The sequence below is a fragment of the Haliotis rubra genome, unplaced genomic scaffold (genome assembly GCF_003918875.1).
Source record: "Haliotis rubra isolate DU_JTF1 unplaced genomic scaffold, ASM391887v1 Scf10, whole genome shotgun sequence".
NCBI classification, from domain to species: Eukaryota; Metazoa; Mollusca; class Gastropoda; order Lepetellida; family Haliotidae; genus Haliotis; species Haliotis rubra.
Window position 1 is genome coordinate 1,855,985 of NW_025764892.1, and position 25,436 is coordinate 1,881,420.

The following is a 25,436-nucleotide window of genomic DNA, read 5'->3' on the forward strand; positions in this document are numbered from 1 at the left end:
GTTGATGAGCGTCCGCCCTCCTAAGTATGCGTTGAAGAGACAGAGGCCGAAGTTGAAGGCGCCTCTGCTGGTAAGATCGCCCGGCGTCAACAATCCCAGAATGCTTGCCCACCGGAGAGACAGAGGTCCAGAGACGTGGGAATCAGAGACTAGGAATCTTGTCCCACCTGTCCAGAGGAATCTGAACTAGGTTCTTGTCCGTCTGGAAATGACCTCCGATGAATGTAAGAGTGTGAGTCGGGACAAGCTCCGATTTGTCCAAGTTGACCTAGTTGGCGTAACAGACGAAGGGTGAAATCCCGTTGTTGTATAAGAAGCAGACGGTCTAACAGGTGCATAAGGCAATCATCCAGGTACGGGTCGAAATTGATGCCCCTCAAATGAAGATACCGCGAAATAGGAGTTGTGATAAGCGTGAACAACCAGGGGGCCGTTGAAATTCCAAATGGGAGGACAGCCCATTGGAAATGTTGATTGTTGAAAATAAAGCGCAGGTACTTCCTGTCACTGGGGTGTATTGGAACATGGAGGTATGCATCCTGTAGGTCCAGGCTGATGAAGTCGAAGCGCTGACGATACCATAGATTTTGAGGTATTCGAGGGACGTCATTCGGAAGTGCGGAGGACGTTCCAGGAAAGTCTCGTTGAAATAGGACAGATTGTGAATCATCCTCATTTTCGTGGACCCTTTCTTCGGCACTAAGAATATTGGAGAATAAAACCCTGGTGTTGTGACGGGATGCGGGAGTAATTCGATGGCTCTTTTCTCCAACAAAATCGCTATGTTCTCCGCTAGGAGGTCGTGTTGAAACTGAGAGTGATTGTGCCAGAGCGGGAACAGTGTCAGAGGTGGATCGGAGAGGAGGGGGAGCCGAAACCCCTGCCTCAATATATCGGTGACGTATGGATCCTCTAAGATGGACCAATTTTGCCAAAAGATCCCTATTCTCCCACCTACCGGTGTAGGATAAACTGGGACGACTGGAGGTGGGAGTGTCCAGTCGTGCGTGTCCCTCACTTCACTGGGCGGGAGCAAGGCGACTTTGATATCCTCCCGTCTGATCTAGGCTTGGCACCACGTCCCCTGCCACGAGATGGCGCTGAGTTTCTGGCATGCCGAACAGACGGTCGCCAAGGCTGGTAGGTGTTCGATGACGTGGAGGAAGGACATTGTCCCTTTTGAAACGCTTTCAAGGCAGTCTCCCCTTTGGCAAAATCACACACCTGCCGATAAACGTCATGAATGGCATCGTTATACAGTGACGACGATGACCAGGGTTGGTGGAATAATTTCCGCTGAAACTCCGAATCCCATGAAGAAAAGGAGAGGTAACCTTGCCGACGAATTACGCACGCGTTGGCAAGCGCCGACCTAAGGTGCTCACGCAGGTCAGTGAGCACTTTGCCCTGCCATAGCATCATAGTTGTGAGATGATCCAGTCGATCCAGATTTATTTCCTTAAGATCCTGAGTGATGGCGTCAGTCGCTGACGCCAATGCCGATATAGGGCGGAGAAAATACGATTAAGTTCTAAGTCCAAAGCCGCGACCCTTGTATCCTGAACTTTATAGGAGGAGACAGAGGAAGAGCCTGTCACACGTTTCATTTCCTCATCCACCTTAGTCACTGTCAGGGCAAAGTCCAAGCCATGAATAGGATAGTCATCACGCCGGACTCTAGGCGCTTTAATAGTTGGGTCGAGAGACATCCCGCGAAATCTTCATCAAGTGTAGAGAGAATCTCTCTGACCGCCTCATGTGTTGGCAACATTAAGGAAGGCGAGTCCCAAATAGTAAGCGACTTTGCAACATCAGGTCCCGGTGAAGGGACTGAGGCTATTAAACGATCAGCAATCCAGTCCAGTGATCAAAGCCAAGGTGATTAGAGCCCATGTCTTCCTCATAGTCTGGGGCAAAGTCTCTCTCTGAGGACGGTGAAGGAAACAGCGGGGGAACGGCTACATGCAGACGACGCCTTAGCAGAAGACGCCTTGGTCGAGGTCTCGACCTAACCTATGCCGAAGACGTGGAAGCAATGGGAGACGTTGGCATGGGCACAGGAGCAGACACAGTAGACAGGATAGGCACCAATGCTGGAGGAGGCAGAGGTGCCGTAATCGTCGGAGGTGGCAAAGGTGGCAAAGACGCTGGAGGCGCCGTAGGGGGGAGAGGCGCCGATGTTGCTGGTGGCATAAACGGCATAGGCACTGATGTACCGGCTTGACCTGATAGTAAAGTCAAGAGAGTGCTGAGCGTGGATACATCAAACTGCTGGTGGCCGTATGGCGTCTGCATCATAGATGCCTGAGGCATTGGAAACCCTGTAGGTGGTTGATACGCATAACGCGCCTGCCCCGGGAACACTGGAAAGGACTGCGACACAGGAGCCTGGGGTAGCTGACACGGCGCAAACTGCTGGCCCATCAGTCGTTGTGGAGACAACATCGGCAACAGTGTAGGAGGTGAGGGAGCGGCAAGCGCCAAAGCGCCAGGCGCCGACGGTCCAAGCGACGACGAAGTTCCAAGCACCTAGGCGCCAAGCGCCGAAGCGCCAAACGCTGTAACACCCGGTGACATAAGCGGCGAAGTCATCATCTGAATGCTGGTGACAGGCGCACTCGGTGACACAGTGGACGCTGCAACACTTGATGTAGACGTAGTGGTCGTCAAGACCGGTGTCGAAGTAGAGTAGACATACTCTTTCGTCTCTGTTGTCCCAGGCGCTTCCTAGAAACCTGGAGATAAACGGAGAAACTCTTGGGTGAAAGAACAGCGCAGCTGGCACATTTATGGCCAAGGGTACATTGAGTGGTACAATTCAAACATCGGGGATGAGGGTCTTTACGAGACTTCCCACCCCTACAATGTATACAACTGGCGCTGTACATTGATCTGCAATAAAGCAGAAAACCCAGTAAACGCACATAAAAAACATTACATACAAAAGTAATGAATATAACAGCATAGTTGAGAACAAAGTCTCAAAACAACTGAAAGTTAAAGAGACCATAATACAGGCACAATAAATATACCACTATTATATGGTATAGTATATAAGCCTGAACCAAATGAAACACAACGACTTATCATATACGGCGAAGTGTTGTAATGGCGAAGTGAAAGTGTGATGACGGGACCGTGTATAAACGAACGACATCACTACACAGAACTACTGAATAAAAAAGAGAAAGTGAAAGATAATACCTACACTGCTCGTAGAGGTACAAAAACAAAAATACACACAAAGTCAGTCTTTATTAAGCTTCACAAAAATAATCCTGTAGGATACAAGTAAAGCTGGCAAACAACACGTCTAACGAGGCGTGCGAAAAGCAATAATCTGAGGTGGCTGACGTCACCTTCCGGTGACGCATGTGCAGACGAGTAGCAGCCAAGACCAGGAAGTGATTGCAGTTCTACGTCTTTTTGACATCGTCTGGCAAGCCACGCTTTTCGAACCGTAAGCAATAAGTGCAGGAAGTAAGTAGTGCAGGATTAGTTAAAAATTAATATTTTCCAGCATTAAATATCAAGAAAAAGTGAAGCACAGTTCATTACCTTTCGTTGTACTTCCTGTTTCTGAAGCACCTGTCCAACAGATGTACCTTTATCAACAACTGTTTTGTAGAGCAGCCTGCCTTTATACTGAATCTCAATCTCCACTGTCTCCACCTCTGCATCCTCCCCTACAGAGTATCAAACATAGCGAGTGAGTGAGTTAAGTATTGAGCTTTTAGCAATATGGCAGGGAACACGAGTAATGGGCTTCACACATTGTGCCCATGTGGGGAATCAAACCTATGTCTTCAACGTGATGGGTGAACTGTTTAACCACAAAGCTGCCCTCTACCTGTATCAAACATGGAGGGACTCTTCCTCCATAATCCAGTGTATTACATCTCCATTCTATTTTTTTATAAAAACCCAAGGATCAATTCGCAATTGAGTCTCATTCCAATGACCAGTACAAATAGCTATTTCCTGAAAATACACTGATGATTGCCACTGGAGGGATTATCACCTGTGTTTGGCTAAGCATTATACATGATTGATTGTATTACAGGTAACAACTTCACAGCCCTGACTTGTCTTTTACTTATAAATCTTCTAAGATATATACCGAGGACCTGCAAAGATGCAGTTTTGAATGTACCACAGTTTTGAATGATCCAACTCATGAGTGTGAGAACCTCTGCTCATTCAAGAGTAGATAAATGAGTGAGTTAGTGAGTATGATTTTATGCCGCTTTTAGCAAAATTCCAGCAATATCATGGCAGGGGACACCAGAAATGGGCTTCACACATTGTACCCATGTGGGGATTCAAACCCATGTCCCCATTGCTGCTAAAATTCCGGAATGAAGCTACACTTGTGTGGGGCTAGAGTGAATTTAGTTTTACGCCACACTCAGCAATATTCCAGCTATATGACAGCTGTCTGTAAATAATCGAGTCTGGACCAGACAACCCAGTGATCAACAGCATGAGCATTAATCTGCGCAATTGGGAACCCAAGACATGTGTCAACCAAGTCAGCGAGCCTGACCACCCGATCCCTTTAGTCGCCTCTTACGACAAGCATAGTCACCTTTTGTGGCAAGCATGGGTTGCTGAAGACCTATTCTACCCCGGATCTTCACGGGTCTGTATGGCTAGAAGGTATTTATCAGAATACAGTGGAGGTTGATGCATGATGGGAATCACTGGATCGTCTGGTACAAAATCGATTACCGACTAATCATACACCTGAAATACTGTTGTGATGCTTAATAACAAACAAACCTCAGGACAAGCAGGGGGTACTTAGGTTCTATTTAATCAGGGACGGCAACACTGACTGGCTAATCAATAGAACATAATGTTTGTTTGCTGTTTAGCAGTGCACTCAGCTATTTTCCAGCTCTAAGATAGTGGTTTGTAAACAATTGAGCCTTGACCAGACAATCCAGTGATTGACATCATGAGCTTTAATCTACGCAATTGGGATACAATGACATGTGTCAACAAAGTCAGCAAACCTGACCAACCGATCCCGTATTCACCTCTTAAGATAGGCATGGGTTGGTGAAGACCAATTCTAAACCAAATCGTCATGGGTTAATTGCTTGGTATAAAGATATCATCAAACTTACAACATTAAATGAAATGCCATTTCAAGTCATGATCGAACTATTCATTGCATTATAATGAAAATACCACTGAGTATCTTCTGGGCCTGCTCTGCTCTGGAGCAATCCTTGTCACCTTGATCTCGCTGGGTCAGGAATTCTAAAGTCTTGAGTAATTGCCCTTCTTTAGTTTTGACAAGTACATTTTTGTCGAGAATCTTAAGAATGTTGTGGCCATCAGTACTTATCTGAAAAAATAAAACTCTTCATTTGGTATCCTATTTCAAAGCCTCAGTGAGACTGAAGATAATGTCAGCTCCATGACATTTGTAATATTGTTTGCGTTTATAACAAGTGCAATTAATACATTTTTTTCAAAAACATGTTCATATATTATAAAGAAAGTGATGAGAATACCGAGCGTACAGTAGTACATATATAAGAAGAAGTTTCTGAAATAATCACACGACACGGATCTTCTCCAACATGTTTCACTTTTATCTTCAGGGAGAAGTGATTACAGTTGAAGATAAAAGTGAAACATGTTGGAGAAGATCCGTGTCGTGTGATTATTTCAGAAACTTCTTCTTATACATATATACCATCACCATATCTGTTCTTATTTGGGTTTATTATTTGTTTTCAAAAAGAACAGTGTGATCTGTTTGCATTATAAGTTCATCAATTTGGAAGACAGGGTAAACATGGATTTCAACATCTTTATTCTCTTGCTGTAGCTTTATGGTATTTGTGCTATTACCTTAATTGATAAAGATTCCAGTACCGATACGTCACATACAAGTTGAAATCAACAGGTACCTCTCTCTTTGTTGATACTATAGCTATAAAATACCACTCTTATGACCTCTTTCAGGCCATTACATCCAAAACCTAAGCAATACCTCTCAAGGTATAAAAGTGAGAGTGGAACCAAAAACTACAATCGTTCAAATGCTAATCGTGTCAGATGAGGTGCTAAAAAGTGATTTTAGAAACTGATATATACATACATGATTCATAACTTGCCTCAAGACACGGTTGCAATTACAACTCTTGGCTGGACATTCTGGACACTGTTTCTTAAAGTCTTTCACTTGTTTTGACCAGGGCCTCTTGCTGGTCAGCAGGCAAATAGCCACACATGCCACTGCCCATAGGTCCATAGTTACCAACAAGGGAGAGAAAAGCTCTTCCTTTTTTATTGTTTCCCACCAAGGAGGTAGAAACTGAGTTGTGTAACCTGGAATGAGTGGAAAAGAGTAATTTCTTAAAATTACCCATAAGGGATAGTTTAAAATTTAGAGTTGGGGGGTCATCAATCTGGCACACATGTACTTGGGGGTGTGGGTGGGGGTATCAGCAATTTTATACATTACAATATTAAAAGATTATGCTAAAACATTGTGTGTGTGTGTGTGTGTGTGTGTGTGTGTGTGTGTGTGTGTGTGTGTGAGAGTGTGTGTGTGAGAGAGAGAGAATCTGTCTATCTGCAATGAATCATGCTATGCTGCGAATATGAGAAGTATGATGAAGAAGATGATGAATAATGTAATGGAGGTATGGTACCCTGGAAGTATTAACCACTTCATTGTGTATAAGATGTTTGTATATATGTAAGTAACATATCCAAAGTCTTGTTCAGCTTCTAAAATATATCTTGTTTACATGTTACAGACTGATAATGAACGGACCCATCAAGGGTATAACACTGGCCTCATGATTCATGTCAAGAAAGTTTTTCTCACCTTTAAACTGGGGTGGAGATTCTTGAGTTCTGACAAACTCAAAGTCAATCAGGCACAGTGATGTCAAATCCGATGGTATTCGGAAGCAGATATTTTCAGCTGGTAAGAAATAACAAAAAATAAGTCGTAATAAAGTTGTTTTGATGATGGTCTGACAATACCATGCATTATCACAAGGGTATAACTAATAAATCCAGAACATTATATAGTTTCAGGAACTTTTTGATGTTAGCAATAATTTACAATTGAAATAGTATTTATGGCGCACTTGATGTATGATTGACTAGCAAAAACTCAGAGTTAGTCAGACAAACAATAAAAGAAACAAACAGATCAGAAATCAGGCATGCAATGTATAAAGCCCATTTCTGGTGTCCCCACTGGGATGTTGCTGGAATATTGCTAAAAACCTGACTGAGATTCAAGGTTGAAGTTTCACATGTACAGTGGAAGCTGTCTAAACCGGCACACATCGGGACTGAAGAAACTAAACGGTTTAGACAGCCTGCCGGATTGTAGAGCTGACACGGTTACCTACGACTAGAGTGAGTGAGTGAGTGAGTTTAGTTTTACGCCGCACTCAGCAATATTCCAGCTATATGGCGGCGGTCTGTAAATAATCGAGTCTGGACCAGACAATCAAGTGATCAACAGCATGAGCATCGATCTGCGCAATTGGGAACCGATGACATGTGTCAACCAAGTCAGCGAAACTGACCACCCGATCCCGTTAGTCGCCTCTTACGACAAGATAGTCACCTTTTTATGGCAAGCACATGGGTTGCTGAAGACCTATTCTACCCCGGTTCCTACGACTAGAACTGAACCAGTGTTATCACTCTCATATACATTGTTGTATAACGTGGTTCTCTCAATTTCTCTCTCAACTCACTAATTACATGTACAAGTATACCCATACTGAACAGAGATTATATTATCTTTGTCGGCAACGCAGGATTAATTGGTGACAATATACATTCAACCAACTCCTCGCCAAGCACCAGATTAGACAGCGCTGGTTGCTGTTTTAAACACATATTCGGGCCGCTCATTTCATGCCGAGATCCGGAATGGACAGCTGCCTGATTGCAGAGCTTTTAAATGATGATAAATGTACTAGCCACGGACAGGACTGAGATATTTAGCTAAGATACATAGCGTTCACTGACATGAACGCTATGCAGCACCTCCATAGGCCGCAATGGTGGAAATCCTTTGTCGCATTTTCGCGCACTCGTTACGATTTTTGTGCACGAAAAACTTATATGAATTACTTGTTTGGACTTATACCTACACGTGCGCCCTATTTTCGTTATCAAAATATCCAAAAATATATCTTTACAAGCCATCAAACATCTCAGTCGATTGCTCACATATGAATGGGGCCATTTTGAATCACGTGACCTGTGACGCGAAGGGGATATCCCTCCCAAATATAGTAACACACGTGTTCCATACCTCGTTGCTTGTTGACAACACATTTTCATACATTTTAGACAATTAAAACGATTGTATGGAGATTTTCGTTTCCAATCTAGACTGACTGACCACCCCTGCTTTTTCAACAGCGGTTTTTAAAGGAATTGCTGGTGAGTTTTCAATGCTTCATATAATATAAGATTATTGCTGTCACCTTCACAATTCCATGGGTGTCTCTGTACTACTCATGAATATTTGCCTACAAAACACAGTTTACTAATTGAATTTTGGACTTAAATAATTAATCAGTTCACGAATTAATTATCTATAAGTTTCATGTATACCCAAAAACCTTAAATATTTCTCAGTTTACAACTCTCCGACCTTGAATAATATTTTAAATATTTCCATGTTGTATTATGTCTCAAGCACCAGCTACAAACCTTGCCAAAATCATCTTTTCATTTCCATATTAGCAACCAAGTGGCCAAAAAGTGTTATTTGTCATCATGAATTATAAACAAATACTAAAATAAGGGGATACATCAATAAATCAATTGTTGAATGAGGGGATCATTCAAATTACAGCACAATGCCAAATATCATACTTAAACTCTTGTGCATACACCATTGGACAGAAGGCTTTTATTTGTTAGGTCAACTGAAGAAATTCATTTGCAAACAGTACCTCTTATCTTTTGACAGCAAAAATAGCAGGCTTTCCAAATTATCAATGAAGTGTTAGTTTAGAAAGTCTGCTTTTCAAAGTGCAATTAGATGTTTATTGAGAACATTAACAATGATAAGGATATGAAATTGTGCATGAAGTTTATTCTTTTGAAGGTATAAGTTTAAACTCATGTTAAATTAAAGTGATAATTAATAATTAACATTGATATGCACTTTATTTACTGGTATTCAAGGTTGAAAGTTGAGAGAAGAAACCATGGATGACACTGTCTGTGCCCATTGCAAGGGCAAGTTCAAGACAAAAACAAAGGGATGGAAGAGATATAGTTGCAGCTTAGTGTTTGACGACAGGTCTATTTTTTGTGAAACTCACTGCTATAACCTATCAAAACAAGAGTCATCAAAAGATGACAAATCCCCCCAGGCTCCAGAAATTTGAAAGAACAAATCATCTGACAGTTACTGATAGTCCAACTTGATTTTTTTTACTTAGTCCAAATTGTTTCCATGTGAATCATGAAAAATATAAATACTAAAACTTTGAAATAACAAAAGGCACCACTTCAAGATCTGTCTCATATATCTGCTACATTTGTTGAAAGATAATGAAAGGTTTTCGATTTTGCTCGGAAAAGAAGCCCCCCCTACTTTTTGAGACTAAGTCCAAATCGTTTCCATGGAACCGACCAGAAAAATAAAATGTCAAAATCTGCAAATAGCCAAGGCACCAATTAAGGTTCTGATTGATATATATACAAATTTGTGGTGAAAAATATTTGAACGGTTTTACAGTTCTGCTCCTGAAATGAACACTACCACCAATTTCAGTCAAAGTCGAAATTGTTGCCATGGAAACACACACAGGCTGCTATTCAAAATATTTTATACAGAAATCCCGAGTTGTATATTAACTTAATTTATATGCGAAAACTACCAAAAGGCACCTTATAGGCGACATCTGGCATACAGTACACCACCAGATCTATCTATGTGCCAAGTTTGGTGAAGAAATAGTGTATATATATATATATATAAATATATATATGGCTTGCTTAAGTGAACAACGGTTTTGAAGTCATATTCAGAAAGTGGGTGTTGAAGTCTCGGAAAAGACGAATCTTATACTTGATATCGATGATCAATGAAGCTCTTGTATAGTCCCTCGATGTCCTTCTAGATGATGATGATCTGGATTCAGGTGTGAGACGGCGGATCGATATGCGCGTGATTTTAATAATTTGCATTTGGCTGTGTGCTGTAATTTGAATGATCCTTCCCCTTTAACAATTGTGGTCCTCCATGATGTTCAAGATGTATCCCCTTGTTTTAGTATTTGTTAATAATTCATGATGAAAACACTGAATTCGGCGCTGCCCTGGGTGAATGCGGCGTCTGCCTTGATGTAATCAACATCTAATCTCCTATCCAAGGAGGAAATAAATATGATGATGAAGATAGGAGAAATGTGAAATGAGAAATATTTAAGGTTATATGGTACAAGCGTAAATGAAATTTATAGATAATTGATTTGAACTCGTAAATTATTTAATTCCTAAATTCTAATAAGTCTTATTAGTAAGTCTTATTAGAACTGTGTTTTGTAGGCAAATAGTCATGAGTAGTACAGAGACACCCATGGAATTGTGAAGGTGACAGCAATAATCTTATATTATATGAAGCATTGAAAACTCACCAGCAATTCCTTTAAAAACAGCTGTTGAAAAAGCAGGGGTGGTCAGTCAGTCTAGATTGGAAACGAAAATCTCCATACAATCGTTTTAATTGTCTAAAATGTATGAAAATGTGTTGTCAACAAGCAACGAGGTATGGAACACGTGTGTTACTATATTTGGGAGGGATATCCCCTTCGCGTCACAGGTCACGTGATTCAAAATGGCCCCGCTCATATGTGAGCGATCGACTGAGATGTTTGATGGCTTGTAAAGATATATTTTTGGATATTTTGATAACGAAAATAGGGCGCACGTGTAGGTATAAGTCCAAAGAAGTAATTCATATAAGTTTTTCGTGCGCAAAAATCGTAACGAGTGCGCGAAAGTGTGACAAAGGATTTCCACCATTGCGGCCTATGGAGGTGCTGCATAGCATTCATGTCAGTGAACGCTATGTATCTTAGCTATGAGATATTATGCCGGTGTTGACAACTTGCCGGATTGGACAGTTGCCGGTTTTGACAGCTTCCACTGTACACTCCACTATGACACAGTATACTGACTCCAAGCCAAGCTCAAAAACAAAATCAACACAGTTGCGAAACTTTTGAGCAAAATTTCCCTTCATAATTTGACTGCCCTATATGAGTCCTGGGTGGAAAAGAAAGCATTGCACTTCAGACTGATATATCCCATATTTTACATATCAGTTTGAACTACTTCATTCCGGACGCCACTTCAAAATCCCTCTTTACAAAAGCAATAGAACTTCCAAATCTTTTGTGCCATGCAGCATCCGAATTCTTAGGGATCGCAACTCCCATCTCCCACTATCTCCTAGACCACGGATGTTTATTGGGCCTACCTTTAGAATACAGCACCACAAACTTTAAAAATACGTCATAATACCCTTTTACGTAATGTAATGTGATTTTGTTCGAAAGCACGTTCTCGAAACAATGCCCTATGACGCCTGCATGGCAACACTGTTGTCTGGCTCAGCGAGTACGCGTATAAGCTCCGCTCACTGGTGTTTCATCTCTACGAGCTATGTCATTGCATAAGCCCAACGATGATGAGAGTTTCCAGTAGTTGTATACCGGCGGATGCGCAATATTTTGCAAGCACCAGTTTGAAATATTTTTCTTTTTTCACTAATACGCTCATATTTATTTGTATTAAGGGCTGCTGAGGTGTTATGTTTTGTGTATTTTGTATTTTGTAATTTTTTTAATTTACATATGTATTTTTGTCATTCAGTAATTTGCACCATTACATAGAAAAGTGTTTTATTAGTATTTTATTTTTCGAAGCGGTAATATTGCAGGCTAGGGCTAGGGCTAGGGCTAGGATTAGGACTAGGGTTAGGGTTAGGGCTTAGGGTTAGGGTTGGGGTTGGGGTTGGGGTTGGGGTTGGGGTTGGGGTTGGGGACATAATGCAATATAGTAGGTACATGTCCGGTGGTTCGGTCAATGCATTCTATTTATTAGGATTATTTCAAGGGGTTAGGGTTAGGGTTAGGGTTAGGGCTTAGGTTAGGGCTGAGGGTTTAGGGGTTAGGGGTTAGGGGTTAGGGGGTTAGGGACCTTATCCAATATAGTAGGTACATGTCCGGTGTAAAAGGTGAGTACCATTTGTTGTTTTTCCTTTTTGCATTTTAATACTTTTTTTCACACAAAAACGGGAAACCAAAAACGTCGAAAGTACATTAAGAAATGGGTTAATGTAGAAATTTTGGGCTAATGGAAATAAGCCTCTTTCACACGCAACATAAATTTTGTAAAGTAATGATTCGAAGGCTAACTCACCCTTGTGCCGTCACAACACATGCTCATGTCTCCCTCGTTCCTTAGTGCGATCCACATTATCCTTACAGTGTTCCCTACATCACTTTTCTGTCACAAAATCACCGATTTATATAAAAGCGCGTCATTCATGCATGCACCGTGAAATCTACGTCTGATGCCTGACGTCAACAACCCTTTTCAGTTTGAGGCATATCGGCTCATTCCACGCCACACGTTAATTTGTAGATTACGGAATGGGACGAGTGTGCCAAATGGCATCGGATCCATTCGGCAATTGTCCGTAGAATATAATCACGAGACTCCAAGTCTACCCATAGCATTCGTAATTGTCCGTGACCTCGACGTCACAGGAATGACTCGATAAATTTGCACATTGTACAATAGTGTGGACGTAGCTCAGTCAGTTAGCTGTCAAGCTAACAATCCAAAGGTCGCGGGTTTGCGTCCGACGGGTTCTCACAAACTGGTTGCTTGTCTTAATGACACGTGACCTACAGCAGAGATCGTCCTCACGAGAAGTTGTGGTGCTGTATTCTAAAGGTGCTCCGTTTATTGCACCATGTCTGTAAGGCAACCTATTGTGAAGACAGTGGAGTGAGTGAGTGCATATGACTTTATGCCACCCAGAGCAATATTACAGCAATATCACAATGTTGCAACAATGGGCTTCACACACTGTACCCATATGGGGACATATCAAACTTGGGTCTAGGGCGTGACGAGCCAATGCCTTTAACCATTAGGCTACCTCACCTCACCTGAAAACAGAGGACGACTACCTGCAGCAGCAGCAAGTTTCATTACTCACGCTTAATATCTCCATGAACTATTCCCCAAAGAGTTTCATTACTCACGCTTAATATCTCCATGAACTATTCCCCTGGAATGAATGTAAGACAGACTTTGTAGAAGCTGTTGAAGAACGGGTACGGTTTCACTGACAGAATAAGGTGTGTGGTGTTCCAAATGCCCACCTATAACAGTAAACATACCATCTACATCAGAATATATATACAAACACTCACATGTACATACCATATAATTAGCATTATTCATAATCTCATTCCACAAATAAAAACAAGTTGCTGGCTGATTAAATTAATTATTTACAGATTAAAGGAATGATTGCATGATGTAAATACAAAATTGAAACAGTACATTGTTATAACATCTACAGCGCATGCAACCATTTAGTGGAACATCACACGCTTTTCTATAGTTAGTTGGTTAACCATTCGGTTGCTAGTGCTGTACTTGTCTGGTTGCCTATAGGGGAGCTTCAAAATGAATTTACGCTCTGACATCCACGGTTTGCAAAAACAGCCAGGATTCTAAGTTTCTACAAAGGTCTGCTACTGATATTATGTCGGCCTCTACCAGTTTACACAATATCATGGAAATTAAAATTCCTAGAATGAATGAGTGAGTGAGTATGGTTTTACACCACTTTTAGCAATATTTCAGAAATATCACGGCAGGGGACACCAGAAATGGGCTTCACACATTGTAGTGAGTGAGTGAGTTTAGTTTTATGCCGCTTTTAGCATTATTCCAACAATATCACGGCTAGGGACACCAGTTCACACATTGTACCCATGTGGGGATTCGAAACCAGGTCTTCAGGGCAATGAGCCAATGCTTTAACCACTAGGCTAGCCCAGTGTCCCTCTTGAATGACACATCACCAAATATTTCAATGGAAAACAATCTCCTCAAAACTTATTAACGTACAATATGAAGGGGTCAAGTTTCCTGATCCAGCTGTTGTGTCTAAATTAAATACAAAATGGCTCCACAAGCAAATTCAGCCCTTTATGTTTTCAAAGTCTAAATGAAAAATACTTTGAAAGAAGATGTCACCAATTAAAATATCTAGCCTGTACTGTTTTTTTAACAACTTCAAAAATACTAATCAAACTGTTTCATAACTAACACTAGGAGAATTCACCAACCTTCACAATATTCCATGAATACATGGACTTCCTCGGTAAAGACAATAAGTCCAAATATATCCATTATATACGGACTGTCATGGTGCAATAAAGGAACCAATACAGACTTCTTCTGGCCTTCAAACTTGACACGTTTCCGCTGAAATCCAAAACAAATACGAATGTCAAACTATCTGATGATAATACTGACTGACTGAGTATGATTTTACGCCGCTTTTAGCAATATTCCAGCAACATCACGGCGGGGGACACCAGAAATGGGCTTCACACAATGTACCCATGTGGGGATTTCAAACCCGGGTCTTCGGCGTGACGAGCCAACACTTTAACCACTAGGCTACCCCACCGCCCCCGATGATAATAATTCGGGGTGCAATGATAAACCAGTAATGCTAGGACATGTATGTTGATGATACAGTGTGTATCAGCCGGAGAACGGAAGGTCGCGGGTTCTATCCCCGACCGCATCATACCAAAAGATGTTAAAAGATGGTACTTGTTGGTCCCTGCCTTGCGCTCGGCATTAATGGGTACAACAAGGACTGGTCGGCTGCGGCATGGTATCTCAGTGGGCTAGCACTATAAAACCAGCTTAAGTCTGGGCTAGTACAAGCAGCCGCACATACACATACACACACATGCACGTCGTCATATGAGCTGAAATATTCTCAAGCATGACGTAAAACCCAATTTCACCTCACCTCACAGTGTGTATCAGTCAGATACATTATTATTGTGCGTTAATTACACTGACATAAGACATAAAATGCACTTCTATACTAAAGATATGACATCAAATCAATACTATACGGCCACTCTAATGGATCTACTAAAGATAATCTTGAATTTTTAGAATCTACCCATTCTTTCATTGTACTGTCAGGCAGATTTGTGTTGTAATAGTAAAAACGAAATTGCACTTACTATTAAGTATTTTCCGACACTAATGGTTCTAATGTTATAAGCGGCTATATTACAGTTTTTGATTATTACATTTACAGAAAACTATTGTTTATTGTTTGTTAATATCATGCTTTTCTCCTCACGATTGGTATGTCTATGATTTATCTGTATTCAGGAGCGGTATTCAGATAAGCAACATACTGCTTGTTTACCAATCCGGTTCCTCTTTTGGAAATGAATATATTTAAAGCAGATACATTATTAAAGGCCTTGAAATGTGACACTTGAGTATTTCAGGTGATTGAAAACAATAGCAACAGATTATTTATTACTTGTTTACTGTCCTTTAGGAAAGGGAGATAAGCAAAAGATCATGAGTCAGGATAACTAAAAAAATATACTCTTAAAAAATGTAGGGGAACCTGAAAATTCAATTTGGATAGGAAGCATAAGTGTTAATAAACGTTTTAAAGACATTTGACATCTTATGAACGCACCACCAATTCTCTTTATCACCAAAACACAATGCACGCGATGCACAACACAGTAGCCCCATACACATGCATGGGGTGTCATTTTTTATTTTGACGGTTTTCAAGAAGGTTGATAAATCACAGTAGACCATTAATTTTGACAATCATCTTGTATCACACAATTGTTAGGGTTTGTTTCTAGCCATTGTTTTGGTTTGAAAATGAAAATCGCACACACAAATTTCACGTCGTACATCAATCATCTTTCAAGGGTGATTACTGTACAAACATCTATGCATTCGTCACCACTCGCCCCTTTCCGTTACCTCCAAAAAGACTCGTCCCCCTCTTGATGCTTGTTTTGTGCGAAAATACGACAAACCAATCAGAACGAGCGTAAATGAGCGCGGTGCTTTGATAAAAATAATCCCGAGTACTTAAATCGTTTATGGCATTATGTTATTGTTTAAAAAATCATGAAAAATATATATTGTCATATTGAAATTACAAAGAACGTAGCTAACAGGATTTTGCTGCCTATTATGAGGTTTTTAATAAGAGTCATGCGATTGATGGTGAGAGATTCAAACACACGCACGTGCGTTTGTTGACATAACGGCTCTCATGGGTCCAACTGAGTGTATTTCTGGCGGGCTTGTTATGGAGATTGTACGTGCGCTTCCAACAATTTTAGGAAATGTAATTATAAATCGCTACGAGTTTCAAAACAATAATATTATATTTGTATGTAACTAATCAACTTTAATCTCAAACATTGGGCTTATATTTCACATCTCTGGGGATATTTTAGTCTGACTATTGGTTTGGTCATTCATATTTTTTTTTAGCGAATTCATTTAAAATTCCACCAGGAGTATGACAGCAAGATTACACGAATGTTCAGTTTGAGAAATATTTTAAAGTCATTCTTGAGTATGTGCTTTGGGATTTAATGTAGCTGAAATTTTAAAACTTTTATTGGCATATTCAATAAAACAATTCCCATTTGTGATTAGTAAACCCTAACTGAAAATATATGGTTAACAGCTGGTAATAATTATATTAGAATATGTTTTTTTACAAATATGTTTTTCTCTTTCTTTTAGTTGTATCAGAGAGGTTTAATTCTTTAAAATAAATAAGTAAACAAACCCCCAAAACAACAACCTAGCAATACAATGTGCTTCGGTGATAATTAAGAAACGTTGGAATCAAACAGGGATAGAGTTATCGTCCTTGTTTAAAGTAGTTCTGATGTTCATGCGCCAATATGAAATCCTTCCAGAGGGGCACGAGTCGCTATTCGGCTTGTCCCGGAATAACACAAGTTGGTCACGAATGACATCGATGGTCATAAGGAAGTGCAAATGGTGATGCACTCTGCTAAACATTCATTATTATCATAACAACATTGATTGACTCCGATATATCTCTCAATTTTTTCAATGGTAAATTCAAAATGAAATTTCCCTTCTTTTTTTAAGAGTATAGCTTATCACAATCTCATAAACTAACGATTCAACGATTTCTACCTAAGTATCAATTTGAATATACATGTATTTGCGAATGAATTCCTCTGTAGATTATGGATGAACAATACAAGGTCAAGAGAACTACTTCACATGTCAATTTACCCATTATATACAAATTAATTATGAGAAATAATATTGCAATATGAACTATTAGAAAAGCACATTGCAGTATACGAGTATACTACTAATACTAGTGACATTGTGCAGTCCTAGGATCAGGTATTGGAAAACAGGTCTGAGGTTGTATCAAAGGCAAAATATATGTTTTGTTTTGACTATATTCTATGAAAGTTTCAGTCACAAGCAATATTACTATTAATGGATTGATAAGTTTGATTAGATAGAAAATAATATATGCGTACCCGTTTCCGTACAAACTTGTGGTGAGACTTGTGGTCTTCACATAAACAAACACTATTATGTTGTATTCCATCAAGTATCCTGTATTCTTCTTTCTCTCGGTAAAACCATTCACTACCAATATTTACTGGATTGAGTTCCTGAAAAAGAAAACATCTTTTCTTAACATGCAGCCTTATCATCCATGCTTGAGAGTGTAACAGTAACAGTCTATAAATTTGTATTCCTGCTCACGGAGTCAGATTGCTCTGACCTTCCCGTGACTAGGAACCATTATTGATTAATAATAACTTTTTTCCCACTCATTAGTTTGCAAGCTTGTATCAGGCTTAGCTAACAACCCTGTGTTAGGGGTAGCTCTATACACTTACTTCATTAGCTAACAACCCTGTGTTAGGGGTAGCTCTACAAACTTACTTCATTAGCTAACAACCCTGTGTTAGGGGTAGCTCTATCACTTACTTCATTAACTAACAACCCTGTGTTAGGGGTAGCTCTATTATACACTTACTTCATTAGCTAACAACCCTGTGTTAGGGGTAGCTCTATCACCTACTTCATTAGCTAACAACCCTGTGTTAGGGGTAGCTCTATACACTTACTTCATTAGCTAACAACCCTGTGTTAGGGGTAGCTCTATCACCTACTTCATTAGCTAACAACCCTGTGTTAGGGGTAGCTCTATCACTTACTTCATTAGCTAACAACCCTGTGTTAGGGGTAGCTCTATACACTTACTTCATTAGCTAACAACCCTGTGTTAGGGGTAGCTCTATTATACACTTACTTCATTAGCTAACAACCCTGTGTTAGGGGTAGCTCTATCACTTACTTCATTAGCTAACAACCCTGTGTTAGGGGTAGCTCTATCACATACTTCATTAGCTAACAACCCTGTGTTAGGGGTAGCTCTATCACTTACTTCATTAGCTAACAACCCTGTGTTAGGGGTAGCTCTATACACTTACTTCATTAGCTAACAACCCTGTGTTAGGGGTAGCTCTATCACTTACTTCATTAGCTAACAACCCTGTGTTAGGGGTAGCTCTATCACTTACTTCATTAGCTAACAACCCTGTGTTAGGGGTAGCTCTATTATACACTTACTTCATTAGCTAACAACCCTGTGTTAGGGGTAGCTCTATCACTTACTTCATTAGCTAACAACCCTGTGTTAGGGGTAGCTCTATCACTTACTTCATTAACTAACAACCCTGTGTTAGGAGTAGCTCTATCACTTACTTCATTAGCTAACAACCCTGTGTTAGGGGTAGCTCTATCACTTACTTCATTAGCTAACAACCCTGTGTTAGGGGTAGCTCTATCACTTACATCATTAATTAACAACAACCCTGTGTTAGGGGTAGCTCTATCACTTACTTCATTAACTAACAACCCTGTGTTAGGGGTAGCTCTATTATACACTTACTTCATTAGCTAACAACCCTGTGTTAGGGGTAGCTCTATTATACACTTACTTCATTAGCTAACAACCCTGTGTTAGGGGTAGCTCTATTATACACTTACTTCATTAGCTAACAACCCTGTGTTAGGGGTAGGTCTATACACTTACTTCATTAGCTAACAACCCTGTGTTAGGGGTAGCTCTATTATACACTTACTTCATTAGCTAACAACCCTGTGTTAGGGGTAGCTCTATTATACACTTACTTCATTAGCTAACAACCCTGTGTTAGGGGTAGCTCTATCACTTACTTCATTAACTAACAACCCTGTGTTAGGGGTAGGTCTATACACTTACTTCATTAGCTAACAACCCTGTGTTAGGGGTAGCTCTATCACCTACTTCATTAGCTAACAACCCTGTGTTAGGGGTAGCTCTATACACTTACTTCATTAGCTAACAACCCTGTGTTAGGGGTAGCTCTATCACTTACTTCATTAGCTAACAACCCTGTGTTAGGGGTAGCTCTATTATACACTTACTTCATTAGCTAACAACCCTGTGTTAGGGGTAGCTCTATCACTTACTTCATTAGCTAACAACCCTGTGTTAGGGGTAGCTCTATCACATACTTCATTAGCTAACAACCCTGTGTTAGGGGTAGCTCTATCACTTACTTCATTAGGTAACAACCCTGTGTTAGGGGTAGCTCTATACACTTACTTCATTAGCTAACAACCCTGTGTTAGGGGTAGCTCTATCACCTACTTCATTAGCTAACAACCCTGTGTTAGGGGTAGCTCTATATACACTTACTTCATTAGCTAACAACCCTGTGTTAGGGGTAGCTCTATACACTTACTTCATTAGCTAACAACCCTGTGTTAGGGTAGCTCTATTATACACTTACTTCATTAGCTAACAACCCTGTGTTAGGGGTAGCTCTATACACTTACTTCATTAGCTAACAACCCTGTGTTAGGGGTAGCTCTATACACTTACTTCATTAACTAACAGCCCTGTGTTAGGGGTAGCTCTATACACTTACTTCATTAGCTAACAACCCTGTGTTAGGGGTAGCTCTATACACTTACTTCATTAGCTAACAACCCTGTGTTAGGGGTAGCTCTATACACTTACTTCATTAGCTAACAACCCTGTGTTAGGGGTAGCTCTATTATACACTTACTTCATTAGCTAACAACCCTGTGTTAGGGTAGCTCTATCACTTACTTCATTAGCTAACAACCCTGTGTTAGGGGTAGCTCTATACACTTACTTCATTAGCTAACAACCCTGTGTTAGGGGTAGCTCTATACACTTACTTCATTAACTAACAACCCTGTGTTAGGGGTAGCTCTATCACTTACTTCATTAGCTAACAACCCTGTGTTAGGGGTAGCTCTATCACTTACTTCATTAGCTAACAACCCTGTGTTAGGGGTAGCTCTACAAACTTACTTCACTAACTAGCAGATCTGTGTTGGGGGTAGCTCTATACACTTACTTCATTAGCTAACAACCCTGTGTTAGGGGTAGCTCTACAAACTTACTTCACTAACTAGCAGATCTGTGTTGGGGATAGCTCTATACACTTACTTCATTAGCTAACAACCCTGTGTTAGGGGTAGCTCTACAAACTTACTTCACTAACTAGCAGATCTGTGTTGGGGGTAGCTCTACAAACTTACTTCACTAACTAGCAGATCTGTGTTAGGGGTAGCTCTACAAACTTACTTCACTAACTAGCAGATCTGTGTTAGGGGTAGCTCTACAAACTTACTTCACTAACTAGCAGATCTGTGTTAGGGGTAGCTCTATACACTTACTTCATTAGCTAACAACCCTGTGTTAGGGGTAGTTCTATACACTTACTTCATTAGCTAACAACCCTGTGTTAGGGGTAGCTCTACAAACTTACTTCACTAACTAGCAGATCTGTGTTGGGGCTAGCTCTATACACTTACTTCATTAGCTAACAACCCTGTGTTAGGGGTAGCTCTACAAACTTACTTCACTAACTAGCAGATCTGTGTTGGGGCTAGCTCTATACACTTACTTCATTAGCTAACAACCCTGTGTTAGGGGTAGCTCTACAAACTCACTTTACTAACTAGCAGATCTGTGTTGGGGGTAGCTCTATACACTTACTTCATTAGCTAACAACCCTGTGTTAGGGATAGCTCTACAAACTTACTTCACTAACTAGCAGATCTGTGTTGGGGCTAGCTCTATACACTTACTTCATTAGCTAACAACCCTGTGTTAGGGGTAGCTCTACAAACTCACTTCACTAACTAGCAGATCTGTGTTGGGGGTAGCTCCATACACTTACTTCATTAACTAGCAGCCCTTTGTTTGGGGGAGCTTTGTACATGTGTTTCCTCACAAACTCTTCTAATTCTTTCCTACTTCCCTGTCTGACGTCATGATGACATTTCAGAGGAGGCCGAGCTAGGGGGGCACCATCCTCCTGTAAGTCTGTGGTAAAACACTCCGTTGGGGCAGTAGAACCTATGGTTAAGTCATCTCCAGGTTGTGTAATCCGTGACAACTCTCGATTCAAGCGCAATGCCGAGCCACTGTTGACAACACTTGGGACAGAGAACGCAGGTCTGGTGTCTCTACTAGCACCACGTGCTATCAGTTCGCCATCATCACTGCCATAGTCACCTTTCACAAAGGTGTCTTCATTGCCCTCTACAAGTTCAATATCAGAACTTTCCCATTCTTCCTCGTCGTCGGAATCCTCCAAAAGGGATAAATTAGGAACATTCAAAACACCATCGGACATCACATCTGATGAACTCTGCATCATTCCACTACACGGAGGACAAGTATTTGTGGGAGTTCCTGATACAGCAGTCATTCTTTCCTGTTCAACTCTTAAAAATTGAGATCTTTGATTTGACTCAGAAGTGTCGGTACAACTTGAGCTTTCTATCACAGAATCACCTTGCTGATTTGATGTGATGGGATCACCTCCACCAGATAAGATTGGTTCATCATTATGTTCTGGTAATTGGGACATCTGACTAATGACCTCATTTTGAGATCTTTGGAAGTTTACAATACTCTTGCAAGTATTTGATACGTAGTTCTGATTGATATCAGAAAGATCTGGTTGAAATGTACTCTTGTCCTTCCCTGAAGCAGACACTGAATTCTCATCTTCATTCGGTTTTACCTCCCTCTGTTCCATAGCTTTATTAATCACTAAGCCAAGAGAACAGGGTTTTTGAAAATGTGACTTCCTTCAAGACTTAAGTAGATCTGCATCACCTTGTGAAGGCCTGGCTGGGGGAATAGCCATTTCTGAATATCTGCAAAGAAAAACATTTATCATTTAAATAGGGACAGACATCAACCTCTACACTCTGACCAATCAGTATTTTAACTATGGTTGTGTAATTGTGAAACCAAAAATATTCTTTTGCAATTATTGCCATAATAGGTAGGTACCTGTACTGTAACACACACTGGGAGAAAAAAGGGTTTTGAAAGTTACTGGCACTAGTTAGTAAGTGTAGATCCTATTTTCCACATGCAAATGTAAATATAGATAGCTCCTGCCACGAATACACAACGCCATTTAGAAAGTGGCCAAATGCCAGTTTGAAGTCAAGACACAAGGGAGTTAACAACATGAGAGAAAAATCACTTCCTTGTTTCCGCCATCCAAAAGAAAACACAATTTGTGAATGAATATGTAAGTTGATTTAATCATAAAGAAAACTAATCATAATGACCCAATGAATCGGAACAGAAAAAACATTATTGCATTATGCATAGCTTGAAGAGCGTATCGCAGCATACTGGTAAGGTAGTAATACTGTAAGTCCTATTTTATACTGTTGACATTGAACTTCTATGATACTATCAGGCATGTGGTGCTTTCTATCTACAGTGTATGAAACTAACCAAACATTTGTACTAGACCACAGGGCAGATAACTTTTAAGATCTACCAGTCCCACTGAAGACGAATCAGTATTATTGATATCGTCTAAAAGTATACACTAATTAATTAAAACTGAAAAAAGGTGTGTTTGATTAGCTATATCTAAATGTGCAACTTCCACAAGATGATAACCTCTCACAAACTGGGCCAAAATACAGTTCACAAATACACTCATCATAAATATTAACTTGTTCATTGGTCTGAAAACTTGTTCAGACAGATGGTTATTTCGAACAGTGCTACCCATGTGTAAATGGACATTTTGTCAAAATGTTCAGATGTTGTTCTGATAGTACTTATGTCGGGTTCATGCTAAAACGTCACCACAGCAAAACGGCACCTGGCGAAAACGGCACCATTTGGACATAACGGAACCTCGACTTGGCGAAAACGGCTACAAATCTTATGGCGAAAACCGCACCAACTAAAATCTTATAAAGAAAACTAGTTTGCTATTAGATAATCGGATTGCAGAAAATTTAAATGCGTCTACTCTGCCGACAGTTATCGGAAAGCGCATCCCAAAGCCGATAATCGGATCGCAGAATGTATAAATAGTAAATACATCTACTGTGCCGACAGTGATTGGAAAGGACATCCCATAGCCGATAATCGGATTGCAGAATGTTTAGATAGTAAATACATCTAAATACATTACCGAGAAAACATCGCAACCTTTGATGTTTTAAGTACATTTACTCAACTGAAATCGCCCAAACTCAGTGTCAAAATGAAATAGTATTTAAAATGCACAAATTTACCCATTAAAATCATTATCAATAAAGGCAAATACCCAAAACCTTTTGGACAAAAAATACAGGAAATTAACAACAACTTGATATATATACTACAGAATATAGTACAAACCCATATTACAAATCTCTTCCTCCAGCATTACTGCCAAAAATCCTGGCCAACACAAAACTTACTGAACACAATATACTTAATAAATCTACAAGATAATCTTCACCTTTATACGGACGGAGCCAAGGACCGAAATGGTAATACTGGTTTTGGTATCTACATACTCCTGCGAGTTTCTAGGACTTCAGTCCTGCCCCACAACGAAGCACATGTGATGCATGTGGTCTCACCTTAGGCAAGTGAGTTTGTTCAAATTGCCTCTGTGCACCCAGCAGAAAATGGGTACCCGGTTGGATAAAGTCATGTGACTATAACCTTCTAGTGCCTTACAGGCAGCTTGTGTTATCCGGGGTAATAAGAATCAAATTCTGATTAAGCGCCGCGAGCAATCACTTGGTGTTTGGACACTGTGCGCTATAGAAGATAACTTATTATTATACTACATGTTTTATATATGTTGTTATAATCTTGCTAATGTTATAATGAAATGAAATAAAACATAAAAGTCAACGTCATACTTTGTTTATATATGGTTCCGTTTTAGCCCAGAAATCAGTAGCCGTTTTTGCCAATATGGTGCTGTTTTCGCCAAACAAATTTGGTGCCATTCTGCTGTGGTGCCGTTTTAGCTATAACACTTATGTCTATCCATACTGAACATGGAAAGGTTTGTTTTAATATCCCTACAATAACAAGGCAGGGAATAACAAAAGTGAAGCCCTTTCACCACAAAGCCTAATAAAATCATGTCTGTTTACCCTGTACTGTGTTTATTGCACATGCTTAGTAATGTGAAACAAAATAACACCAGTTAAAAGTCAACCACAAAAGCATTTCCTCATCATCTTATAAGAAAGAATTACAAACTGACATATTTCAAAATCTTCATTAATAATCAACACTTTCACTTTGAATGTATGTCAACTGCAGAAACTAGTAATCATGTATTACTAAATATTAGGGTTGAAATGGTTGCCTGGTTACTCAAGTATGAGTTCAGTATCAAGACACAAAACATTTATGGATAACCATAAATACCTTAATAAGCCTTAACAAACAAAGTTCCACATCATGATTTCAATGGCACTGACCAGAGACCATATAATAGATTATATGGTCTCTGCACTGACATACCTGTTCAAGTTGCTCTGAAAAGTTATTAAGTGTCAAAATATTAAGCTAAATTAAGTAAAATGAATATGGTTTCTAAAGACACGCAAAAATGTATTACGTCATTAAATTATACGCAACAAAATTAACAAGTCAATTGAAATTACCACTGTCTCCCTGTAAAAGGTCTACCAGGTCCTCGCAGAATGACCCCACCATGTAAGCCAGTGGAAATACATCAAGCTGTTAATGAGAGTGCACATGAAGAAAAGCTTTACTGACCAACTTAAAACTGGATGTGTGGATCGTACTTCTAAAACTCCGGAAGTGGCAGTAAAGAAAAATTGTTCACTCAGATATAATCGTCAGTATCATGAGAATTGTCCCAGTCTAACGTTAAGTAGTTTACAATCCAACCAGAGTCACAACATTC

At 40.0% G+C, this 25,436-nt stretch overlaps 1 protein-coding gene across 6 annotated transcripts in view; it reads right to left on the reverse strand.

Annotated features, from left to right (window-relative positions):
- The window catches only part of LOC124255551 (mitogen-activated protein kinase kinae kinase bck1-like), a 30,744-nt gene that overhangs the window by 5,181 nt on the left and 127 nt on the right, over nucleotides 1-25,436 (reverse strand). For 3 of the 6 annotated variants that reach the window (XM_046689635.1, XM_046689500.1, XM_046689564.1), the window contains exons 2-9: nucleotides 21,405-22,392; nucleotides 17,667-17,804; nucleotides 14,397-14,535; nucleotides 13,299-13,418; nucleotides 6,854-6,952; nucleotides 6,119-6,348; nucleotides 5,197-5,356; nucleotides 3,559-3,686 (exon numbers count right to left, since the gene is read on the reverse strand). In XM_046689635.1, coding sequence (XP_046545591.1) covers nucleotides 3,559-3,686; nucleotides 5,197-5,356; nucleotides 6,119-6,348; nucleotides 6,854-6,952; nucleotides 13,299-13,418; nucleotides 14,397-14,535; nucleotides 17,667-17,804; nucleotides 21,405-22,271 — 1,881 coding nt within the window. In that variant the 5' untranslated portion in view covers nucleotides 22,272-22,392. Of the gene's footprint in view, nucleotides 1-3,558; nucleotides 3,687-5,196; nucleotides 5,357-6,118; nucleotides 6,349-6,853; nucleotides 6,953-13,298; nucleotides 13,419-14,396; nucleotides 14,536-17,666; nucleotides 17,805-21,404; nucleotides 22,393-25,170; nucleotides 25,238-25,285; nucleotides 25,415-25,436 lie in introns of those variants that run through there. The other 3 variants (XM_046689783.1, XM_046689707.1, XM_046689852.1) reach the window with 3 other exon arrangements.